Genomic DNA, 12,039 nt, shown 5'->3' with positions numbered 1-12,039 from the left:
ATTATGTACATTTGAGCAAACAAGAATCAATGCCCTTGTGACAAAAGTAAAAAAAAATTAATTAAAGAAGCCATGCCTTTGAAGGTTGCAATTTTGGGGAAGGTAATGAAATTGAATATAATGACCAAAAAAAAAAAAAGAGAGAGAGAGAGAGAGAGGAAATTTGACACCCACTAACCAATACAATTGCAGCTTTTTTGTGGATAACAAAATATAAATGTAGATAGTGGAAAACACCATTGTTTCAGCAAACAGTGGGTAACCCTTCTCTAAATTAAACTAATCCCCATTCTGATAAATTTAAAGTTAAACCAAACAAAGCTTAAGTGTAGAATTAGTGGAGGATGCATTATATTTTTCATTGGTTACTCTAAAAGTAGATTTCAAATGGAAAGGTGACATAGAAAAAAGACTTCCTCTACCCTTCTTTTTTTTTTTCTTTTTCTTAAACTATTTTCATACACCAACAACTTATTTGCAAATTGGGGTTGGGAGGATTTTTTCCCCCCTTCAAATTAATTCTTCACCTCAAATTTCTTCATTTCTGATTTCCTTTCATATAAAACTATGCATAAAGGAACCTTTTAGGTCAAATTTTCCATTTGATTTGAAGTATGTATCAATTCATTTTCAATTTGGTGTCCAATGTTTTGAAAGTTTTTCAATTCTTAGATTATTCTTTATATTTAAAATCTTTTAAGATCCTATCTTTCATTTTTTTTTAAAGAAAACATCACACCATCCCATTAAAAAAAGTACGTGACAAATGTATAAAAGGAGGCTAAGTAAAGATACTCTAGTTTAAGAGATGATTGGATATATATCATAACTATAAAAGGTCGGTTTTTTTGTTCTTGAAAAAGATACAATTCAAAAGAAGGTACGTGAGAAACATATAAAAATAAAAGTCAATTTAAAAGACCACATTCCAAATATGATCTAATCTATGTTTCTTTCCAACCAAATACACCACATAAGTTACCTTTCCAAAAAACATCCTATCGAATTTTAAATGTCATGTTACCATTTCACTATTCAAATGGAAGAAGGAAATTGAGAAGTGACACATATATAAATATGGTATACTCAACCAAATATTTAATCAAAAAGGCCATATTTTGTACCACATCCCTTCACTATCATAAATAGTTGGAACCCACATAAGTTTTTTGTGTCTGGTGACAATGTTTTGAGTCACCTTACCAAAAAAAAAAAAAAAAAAGAAAGAAAGAAAAAAGCATGAAGATGGAGACCCAAGTTGAAAGAGTATAATTGGAGGTTGTTGGTTGTGATTTGTGATTCATGATTCTGTGAACATCAATTTGCCCATAACAGTGGATCTGGATGATTCCCCTTTAAGATTCTCATCCATTTCCACCCAAAACCCACCTCTCTTTTTTTTACCCTACAAAAAACCTACCTCTTCTCTGCATTATCCCTTCATTTTAAGGGTTACTTTGCACCAACTTGGTACCCCATTTCCCTTTTAATAATCATGCCTATATCGACTAATTTACACGTATCTCGATAAAGTTTATTTAATTATTATTTTACCTTACAATATTTGACTTGCACTTTTGACATAGGATATTCAAAATGCTCAAATTATCGTAGGACAGTTTTTAAATTCTAAAAAAGTAATAAAAGATATCTGTTATCATTTTTCAATCTTCCATCCTTACAAACTCAGATTATGGTGGGGTAGTTTTCAAATTCACGATAGAATGCATTTATATTTTGGAGTGATTTAATATTTCAATGATATTAAATTTTCCTAATTACGATATAATTTTGACTATCAAGCCAAAATAGTTTCCAAATTTTCGATTAGATGCAACTCTGTTTGCCTACGTTTAGTATTGCAATGGTCACTTCATTGTTAGAACAACAAATCCAAATCCCTAACTTTCACTTTTGATCGAATACACCAATCCAAATGGTTGTTAGAAAAATTATATATTTGAACTTAAGTTTTTATGGGTATGGTTTTAGACTCCACCTAAAAACTAAAAAGCATTAAAATTTTATCCTCAGTTGCAAGAAACCCATGTTCTGCAATCTTAATTTTGAGAGGAAAGAATAAAATGGAAAGCCCATTTGAATAGAAATTCAAAAAAAAAAAAAAAATTGTCTTTGGAGTGTTAGTGGGTGAACACAAAAAGGGAGCATTGTTCCAACGTCATCCACACTAAGAACCAGAGCCAAAAAGTTATGGATAAATTAGCACCACAATTACATTATTTAACGGTGTCAATATTAATGTACGAGATTCCATCTTAAAATAAAACTGACAATAAGAAGAGTAGTTCATATCTTTTTCTTGTCAACGATCCTTAACGTATGCTTTCAAGATCATGATTTTTTGTTCATCGATCTTGACTGGATCTCATAGTTTGATCGGATATTCGTTTGAATTTTTTAGATTCTTGATACTATATCAATATTCATGAAATTCTATCGCAAAATTAATTGACAGTGAAAATAATAGTTCATATCTTTTTCTGTCCAACGCGGGACTTTGTATATACACACCCTCTCTCGATCAACCTTCAAATCTTTTTTCCACTTTTTCATTTTTTAAAAATCCAAAACAAACAAAAAACTTGTGTCCTTTAATTTGTCCTTTGTCGTTGTCCCTTTCACTGTACAGTGCTAACATATACTCTCTCTCTCTCATCCCACCAAACCCCAAAAAGCCCCCTCTTCTCTCTCTCTCTCCTCCCATCCATTCTCAAAAAAATGTTTAATTAATTGTAAAACGTTTGTCTAATGCTTTTAATATATGTAATATAAGTTGTTAAATTAAATTCGTCGCAAATGGTTGTTTAATAACTATTGTAGTGTCTTAGATTCCATGTTATCAAGATATGTGTGTACACTCATGTTTATATCATAATAATATAATAATATATATTATATACTCATTCTCAAAGAAATTAAGGGAGCCATTATTAATGGTCGCAAGAATCATTAAGTTGTTTAAGGTGCAAGGCTAGTTTTGGTGTATAATTAAGTCTAAAGTGGTTTACGTTATCTCAATAGTTGTCGACTTGAGATGTAATCTTTATCATGATAATCCCTATTTTTTAAAACTTATAATTTGTTTCCACATTATAATAATTTAATCTCTATCCAGAAAAATTCAAATTGTTATATTGGGGTAGTATTTACAATGTAATTAATCTATAATTTAATTTATTTAATTAGATAGGATGCACAATTCACTAATAATAAAATATTTGGCTTAGGATTTTTTTAGTCGATAATATATGTCTTAATTATTTGAGTTATGCTACTGACACTTGGTTGTGTGTGACATGAGTTTTTTTAGATCAATAGTATGTGGGGTCGGCAACGACCTCTAACATTTTATTGGAAGCTTTTTGATTATTTGAATTATGTTCTAGTTGATAATTAATATATTTATGCCAAAGAGAAAGAAAAATAGGACTCGCCTGAGAGTGATGGACGACTGGAGATGAGGGACCGAGGGCATGGGGCGGGGCTACCAAATGCTTCCGCTATGGTTGAGGGCGGAGAATCGGCGACAAACAACCATGAGTAAGGGACATATATTGTCGAGTGGTGATTGAGGGAGAAAGAGACATGGAAGAGGTATATATATATATATATATATTTTAAATATAGGAATATCGGTCGGCCGATTTGGAGGTTTATTTCCCCACCAACCGACCAACGGGATTGCTCAAATTGACCACCGACCACAATGGGATGGTGAAACTAACTTACCCAACGTCGGTTTCGGTTAATCGAATCGGTTTTCCCTCCTTCAATGTACACCCCTAAGAAATATGTCTTATTACCTTCCAAGTACATCACTATTTTTTCAAACTAGGGATATAAATGAGGATATGTGAGACTTTGAATAATTACTCTAGAAATTTTTTAAAAGGTTAACCAACCCCCTATGTAAGAAGTTCCTTATTGAACATACTTATAAAAAAGAAAAAGTTACATCCACTTAATACACGCACTGCATAATTATAATTCTTTTAAAACTATATTATATCATAGTTCTTTGCCTTTATTAACCTCAAATGCCATAGTAAAATAATTACGACGTTATATTATTAGAGTTTGTTAATTAATTGTATTAGCCGCATTGACTTAGTAGATATTAAAATTAATGATTAGGATATGATAGGTTTTTATTGTATTGATATGAATAGGCTTTGACAATGAACAATGCTATGTTATATTTTCATTAAAATTCTAATTATAGCACATTCATGAACATTTAGATCTCAAAAAAATCTATGCCAAATTTTACAATAGGTGAAATAATTTCATAAAACGAAAGCAATATTTTAGTATATTAAAATGTACATGCAATATTTGAATCACTATTTATAAATATGTAAATTTGAAAGGAAAAACTTTATTTATTTATATATTTATAAAATTATACTCTGAGCATATTTAAAAAGAACAAAAATTAAACTTTTGAAATAGTCAGAGTTTGTTTGAGAATTTGTTTTCAGAACAACTTTTCTTTATATTCATAACTATTTTCAAGATGTACTTTAAAAAAAAAAAAAAAAAAAGAAACTATTTTCAAGAACTTTGATGGAATCACTGGTTAAGGTTAATTCTCATGAAATATATTGCATTTAATTCATAACTCATGCTTTTATGAGAAAAACGAAAAAAAAAAATTAATATGCAATAATGTGTGAAAATACCCATAACCGTTATACGGATATCTGGGAAAAGTCATAAGAGATGTTGCCAAATGTACCGACGAAAGTAGTTAATGTTGGATTTGTAAAAGAGTGCAAATAAAGTTTTACATTGACTAGGAAAATGAGTGATCGATGAGGACAATTATCTGTATTAGTATAATGCTTTTTGGGTAAAACCAAAACAAAATCCTAAGGAATATACCTAAAGCAATCATACATCGCAGAGATACTTGGGGTACTTAGGGTACCGTTTTCCTTAACAAGTGGTACCAAAACCATGGTTTAATCCTGGTTATGTCGATAAAATCCTCAGGTGCCGAACAAAGATCAAGTGATGAGTTTCAGATAGTGTAATCATGGTGTGATCCGTGGTTGTACTCTATCAAGTTGTGCTTGGAGACAAATAATGGGAAGGCTCAATGGTACTTTGTTGGAAGTGAGAATTGTTGGATTTGTAAAAGAATGCAAACGAGAGTGATTAGCATGAGACATTTTGAGTGAAATCAAAAACTAAGTTGATGGCTACTGGGATACCATTGGTTGTAGTTAACTGTTAAGACATTTATTCCATTCAAATTCACCCCGAATAGAAGTTTTATTAGATTGATTTAGTCGTTGTACTTTAATAAAGATCCTAATGCATTGAAATTTGTTTAGCTTTTAGCTTTTAGAAGTAGAAAAGAGTGAATATAGGCAATTGAAGAAACAATGTTGCCATTATTGAAAAATTAACGAAAAGGCAAAAGCTTGAATTTTGGTTATTACTTATTTGAATCTTGCACGGCTGGATAACATTCACATTCTCTCTCTCTCTCTGTTTCTAACTTTCTCGTACACTATATATGGAAAGCCTCTCCATTTGCGCGCATTGGAATTAGCTGCTACTGCCAATTTCCCTCTCACTCTCTCTCTCTCTCTTTTCTTTAAATTTCTCTCTCTGATTTTCATTTTGATTTTGCTTTTGCTTTTGCTTTTGAGTTGAAGAAGAGAGAAGAGATCGGAAAATGGTAAAATTCTCAAAGGAACTGGAAGCCCAACTGATTCCAGAATGGAAACACGCCTTCGTAAATTACTGGCAACTCAAAAAGCAAGTCAAGAGAATCAAACTCTCCCGTACCCCTAAATCTGATCCCTCTCCACCAATCTCTCATCTCTCCACCACTCTCTCCGCCGCCTTCCGCCGCCGCCGCCACAACCCCGACCTCCTTCAGGTACGCCCCCGGCCCCTCTCTCGTTTCCATGCCCAATATTCTTCAATACCCAATTCCCTGATTTCCTCCGCTTTCTCCGTTTCCCTTTCCCTCACTTCTCTTCTTTTTTAATTAATTGCAATCAAAGTAATCAATTCGAGCCCCTGAATAATGGGGTGGGATCTAGTGGAGCAGCACTTCAAATTTATTTACCAATGAAGATAATAGTAGTGGAGAATAAATATGCAGAAAAAGAAGTTTTGTGTTGAACAATCTAGTTGGGTGGTTTGTTCAAAAATTGAAACTTTTTTATTTTGTTGATGCTGTTGGGCATTGGGCTCCCATGCTTTTGGCGTCTTAGGGAGTTTGGGTGAAGTAATCTGAGAGAAACTCTAGCTACGTGTCGCCTACTCAATAACCCACTTTCAAAAAATCTCAAAAAAAAAAAAAAGATGAAATTTTTATCATGAATTTGGGCAGTTGTTTGTTTCCCTAGAAATTGATTTTCCGTCATGGAAACGCTAAGAAAATGAAACCCTCATCTTGGTCTCCAATGCATGTCCACGAAACCATCGTGATTCATGGGAAAGAAAACCCAAAAACAGATACCCTTTTGAAAAAGACGCTTACTCTAACACATCATAAAGAAAGCCTTAGCCATCCCAATAAATGTTCTTTTCCATTTTGCCCTTTTTTTTTTGACAAATTTAATTAATTAATTTTCAGGTGAAGAAGAGTAACGATGATGCGAATGGAGATCGCGAAGCTGAACTTTCTCAGTTGTTCTCCGAAGAAGATGAAGTAAATTAATTTACTGTTGGATTGTTATTTGCGGCAAAAAAGAAAAAAAAATAATGATTTTGTGAGTAATTGAATTGAATTGAATTGAATTTGATAGGTGAAGATATTTTTTGAGACGTTGGATGAAGAATTGGATAAAGTGAACGAGTTTTACGGAAATAGAGAGAATGAGTTTGTGGAGAGAGGGGACAGTCTGAAGGAGCAGCTCGGAATTCTGCTGGAATTCAAGCGGATTCATGAGGATCGCCGCCGTAAAACTTCGCCGCCGGGAACTTTCTCCCGTTCCTCCTCCTTCTCTCCCCGTCACTCCAATTTTTCCGGTAACGTCCTATAACTCTTTCCTTTTTCAGGGTCGTTTTGATTAGCTAAGTTAATTACGTCACTCCACACTTGCATTTTCCCGCCAATTATTTCTACCTTTTATGCTCCACACGTGGCGTCTCATCATTGGTCTCATTAATTTTTAACTATAAATCAATTGAATATTCATTCGAAAAAAACTTACCTTGTTACGGGTCTCACCTATAATTTTCGACTTTTTGATTGAAGATATATATGAATTGAACTACGTTCACTATATCTCTAATAGTATATAATTAAATAAATGTTGGTTTTTCTTTTATTATTTATTAACTTTCGATATCTCATCCATTCCTATTTTTATCTCTCCCAATCACATCTCTATCTCTTCCATTTTTCTTTCTTATGCAATGATTCACCTTCAATTTTTTTTAAATCTTATGGCACTTTTTAATTCAAATTTACTATATATATATATATTTTATAATTTATTGTATCTTTTTTTACTATGCTTTTCAATACATTTAAAAATATTTTTTTTGAACTTTAAAAATAATATTTGTCATTTCATTTATCTTTTTTCCTCGTATTTTTTAAATACAAAAAGATATATTAAATTGAAAAAAATAAAAAAGACAATAAATAAAAGAGGTATTTGTGATTTTTGAAATGAAAATATAAAACTAGATAAAAAAAAATGGTGAGGCATGACAGAAGCCAGAAAAAGAAAAAGGTAAGAAACTGTAGAGGAGAAACAAAAATAGGAGATATGAATATGAGATATATCGAGATTTATACCGTTGAATCTTCCTTCTTTTGTTCATTCTACTTTTATTCTTTGAAACAAAAATTATGATGTTTTTTTTTCTCCTTAAAATATCTCACTTAATACTTAAACAAATTATTACTTTAATATCTTAAGTTCGGATCTTGTCATCTTGATTTGCCAGTCTTTATCGGCTTCCTAGGTCGAATCTAAATCTACCGCCATTTTTTGTTCGATGGTAAAGTGGGTTCAAGTAACGAGGGTGGCTCCAAAATTCAATTAAATTCGATGTGGAATCTATAAATCCTTTTTATATTTAATTTTAATCTAAAAGTTTATTTTACTTTGGGTCATATAGTTTTTAAATTCTAAACGTAACTTTTGTAATTTAGTTAAATCTCACAAAGATCCATTAAATTAACATTATATAGACTGACTAAATATTTTAGTGAAATCTCATAAAGATTCATTAAATTAACATTATATAGAATTGGGTAAAAGAAACGTATAAATTTTTGGGTAAATAAGAAATCGGTTGTGCAAACAAAAAACTGACATTGACAAGAACAATTTGTGATATTTAATAGGATAAATTAGAGAAAACTAAAAGGCCATGGATTAATTAAGGAATTAAGAAATTTTGCAAAAATTAAAAAAGGAAATTGCGTGGATGGGGATGCAGAGAACACAGAGTCAGGAGAAGTAACGGAGACGGAGGAAGCGATCGCGGCGCTGGAAAGGCACGGGGTGACGTTCGTAAACGGCGGCGTGAGAGGGAAGACGAAGAAGGGGAAGCCGAAGATGGCGCTGCGGTTGGAGATTCCGGCGACGACGCCGACGCGGACGATCTCAGCGGTGATGGGGATGCTGTGGGAGGATCTTATAAACAACCCCAAAAAGGACGCGGCCGGCGACTCCATCAACCGGAAGAAGATCCAGTGGGCCGAGAAGATGATCCGCGGCGCCTTCGTTGAGCTATACAAAGGCCTCGCCCTCCTCAAAACTTTCACTTCCCTCAACATGAAGGCATTTGTAAAGATTCTCAAGAAATTCGACAAGGTACCAAAAATAACAAAAAACAAAATTATACATTTTATTTAATTACCCCATTAATATTTATCTTGGGTAAGAATTTATATTATAAATTAAATTTATCAAATTCATCACCCTCAAACTTTTAAGTGGAATGTTAGTTTGAACTCATCAATCTTGATCTGAATTAAATATATGAAATATCAATTATAAGCTTTATGTCAACGTGACAAATTAGGATTTAATTTTGCTAATATTTGAGTAAATTAATTAAAGAGTGGAACGTAACTGGGACAGGTGGCGAACCAGAAGGCGTCGCCAAGGTATCTTCAAGAGGTGAAGAGATCACCCTTTATGAGCTCCGATAAGGTACGCCTTTAATTTAATTTCTAAGACAACCCACGTTGTTATTAATTCAAATATTATAGTTTTTTAAAATTGAAAATAGTGATTTCCTGTCTGGCATGCAACATAGAATATTATATTAAAAGGTTTAATTTTATAGATGTCCGAAGAAAATGAGATTAGTACGAGTGGTGGGTTTGTAACTTTTTGGTCAAAGAATGGAAATTTGATTAATTAATCTTATTATTGGGAAATTAATGGTGGAATTCATAAAATTTTGAAGGTGGTAAGACTGATGGACGAAGTGGAATCCATATTCACACAGCACTTCGCCAGCAATGACAGGAAAAAGGCAATGAAATATTTGAGGCCTCAGCAGCCTAAAGATTCCCACTTCGTCACCTTCTTTGTTGGTAATTTTATTTTATTCAATCTCCTTCTCACATACATACACACAATATATAGGAGAAATTTCAACATCTATCTTTTTAATAAATTGATGGTCAACAGCTATAAACATACGCAAGGCCCACCATGGTCAAAAGTGTTTTTGTTTTTGTTTTTTGCTTCCTACAGAAATTTGGTAAAGAAATTTGAAAGCAAATTAAAGTGTGATTTTGTTGGTTTCAGGTCTGTTTACAGGTTGCTTCGTGTCATTGTTTATTGTGTACGCAACATTGGCTCATTTGTCTGGTGTCTTTTCTCGTCCAAATGAAGTTTCTTATATGGATGCTGTCTATCCTGTTTTCAGGTGCCTCTAAATTTACATTTATCCCAATTCCCTTCTCCATTTTCCCGACAAAAACTTACCTTTCTTCTTTCTGTCTTCACCTGTTTTACCTCTTTTGCAGCATGTTTGCACTCCTAAGCTTGCACATGTTCATGTACGGTTGCAATTTGTTCACGTGGAAACATGCGAGGATCAATTACAACTTCATTTTCGAGTTTCACTCCAATACTGCCCTCAAGTACCGTGATGCTTTTCTTATATGCACCACCATCATGACTGCTGTGGTTGGAGCTCTGGTCGTTCATTTGATTTTAGGACTCACTGGCTTCTCACCTGCCCAAGTTGACTCCATTCCTGGACTTCTTCTTCTCGTTAGTTCTTCGATCGATCCCCTTTAATTCACGACACATCAGTTACTGGCAGATAAGCCTCTGATGATCACTTTAACTTTCTTCTTCTTCTACAGATTTTTGTTGTCCTTCTCGTATGCCCATTTGACATATTCTACCGCCCGACACGCTACTATTTCATCCGGGTGTTTCGTAACATAATTTTCTCTCCTTTTTACAAGGTAACCGCGACATTGCCTTGTAAGTTGCGGTTTTACATTTACAATGCTAGAGAAGAGAACAGGACATCAGCCTTTTAAATGTTTATATTTTGCAGGTTCTGTTAGTTGACTCTTTCCTGGCAGACCAACTAACAAGCCAGGTATATGATATATATACACATTGAGTGAAAACTTACTCTTGGTGACTTTGCTGCAGCTTCTTAATCACTTTTACTTGTTTATGTTGAAAGATCACTCTGCTGAGGCTCATGGAATCCGCCATCTGCTATTTCTTTGCGGGAACCTTTGGCACGCATCGAAGCGAAATCTGTAAATCTGGGAGATTATACTGGGAGTTGGCTTACCTTATCTCATTTTTGCCTTACTATTGGCGTGCAATGCAGGTGACATCTCCAAACTTCTATAGGTTTCCTTTTTGAATATGGCCAAAAGCAACGACTCTTATAGATATTTTCTTGAACTGACACTGATTTTTCGTACATTCAAGTGTGCAAGAAGATGGTTTGACGACAATGACTTGGACCATTTGGCTAACATGGGCAAGTATGTGTCAGCCATGGTGGCGGCCGGTGCCAGGCTTACATATTCTCAGCAAGACACCCGCTTCTGGTTCATAGTCGTCTTGGTCACTTCCTTTGTAGCCACAGTCTATCAGTTGTACTGGGATTTTGCAAAGGATTGGGGAATTCTCAATCCGAAATCCCGAAATCCATGGCTCCGAGACGAACTCATCTTGAAGAACAAAGGCGTCTACTACCTCTCAATTGTGAGTTTTATCTGCAAATAAGATTCGAAATTTTCTTTAGTACACTACTACGATCAATCAAATCCATACAAGCCGAAGGAGCATTGAAAGTTATTAGTAAATTTACTTGCAGGTACTGAATGTGATCCTAAGAGTTGCTTGGGTGGAGACCGTCTTACAATTGCACAAATTGCACATTAGAAGTGTCGAGTCGAAACTACTAGACTTTCTGTTGGCTTCATTGGAGGTTATTCGACGCGGGCATTGGAATTTCTACAGGTCAGTGAAGCTCAAAGCCATAGAAACAACAGTCTGCAGATTTTAAGCTATGGACTTAATCTTTCATGTTTTGCTTGATAATGACTTGAACCACACATCTCACCATTCTAATCCTCTACCATTTCGCAGATTGGAGAATGAACAGTTAAACAATGTCGGAAAATACAGAGCTGTAAAGACAGTTCCCCTACCATTCCGTGATGCTGACTCCGATGGCTAAGGCTGATCATTCTTGAATGTATGGGGCTGGTCCCTAACAAAGCTCGCATGGAGAGGATGATGGTAGTCAATCATATTATACTGAAGTATAATTTGAGATCTGTCTCATTCATCCAATTGTTCTAATCTACACTTGTGAAGGTACAAAGTGTAATTTCCGACGCATGGTCCCAAGCGACAACATTCTCGCTCGGCACCTCGACACATTGTAATTTGATTGGTATAATGTAATGTAATTCTATTATCTCGAACCGTAAGTAATAATGCTCGTCCCTAGCAAAGAATCAGCTACTCAAGCAGACGAAACTATGCCAAAATCTGTCATGTGTGTTTAAAGTGTACGTGCTCGTGATAACTC

At 34.1% G+C, this 12,039-nt stretch overlaps 1 protein-coding gene across 1 annotated transcript; it reads left to right on the top strand.

Moving 5' to 3' along the window:
* Window positions 1-5,512: 5,512 nt before the first annotated feature.
* Window positions 5,513-11,932, top strand: PHO1 (phosphate 1). The gene is made up of 14 exons (XM_022288217.2): window positions 5,513-5,914; window positions 6,620-6,694; window positions 6,792-7,014; window positions 8,443-8,819; window positions 9,090-9,161; window positions 9,421-9,550; window positions 9,768-9,888; window positions 9,989-10,238; window positions 10,334-10,438; window positions 10,534-10,578; window positions 10,669-10,821; window positions 10,926-11,204; window positions 11,317-11,462; window positions 11,592-11,932. Exons 1-14 carry the CDS (start codon window positions 5,708-5,710, stop codon window positions 11,680-11,682), a joined length of 2,274 nt encoding a protein of 757 aa, XP_022143909.2. The 5' UTR covers window positions 5,513-5,707; the 3' UTR covers window positions 11,683-11,932.
* The last annotated feature ends 107 nt before the right edge of the window (window positions 11,933-12,039 follow it).

The sequence above is a fragment of the Momordica charantia genome (genome assembly GCF_013281855.1).
Source record: "Momordica charantia cultivar OHB3-1 chromosome 5 unlocalized genomic scaffold, Mcharantia_2.0 BLBB01000005.1, whole genome shotgun sequence".
Classification (NCBI taxonomy): domain Eukaryota; kingdom Viridiplantae; phylum Streptophyta; class Magnoliopsida; order Cucurbitales; family Cucurbitaceae; genus Momordica; species Momordica charantia.
This window is presented reverse-complemented; position numbering and strand designations above follow the sequence as displayed.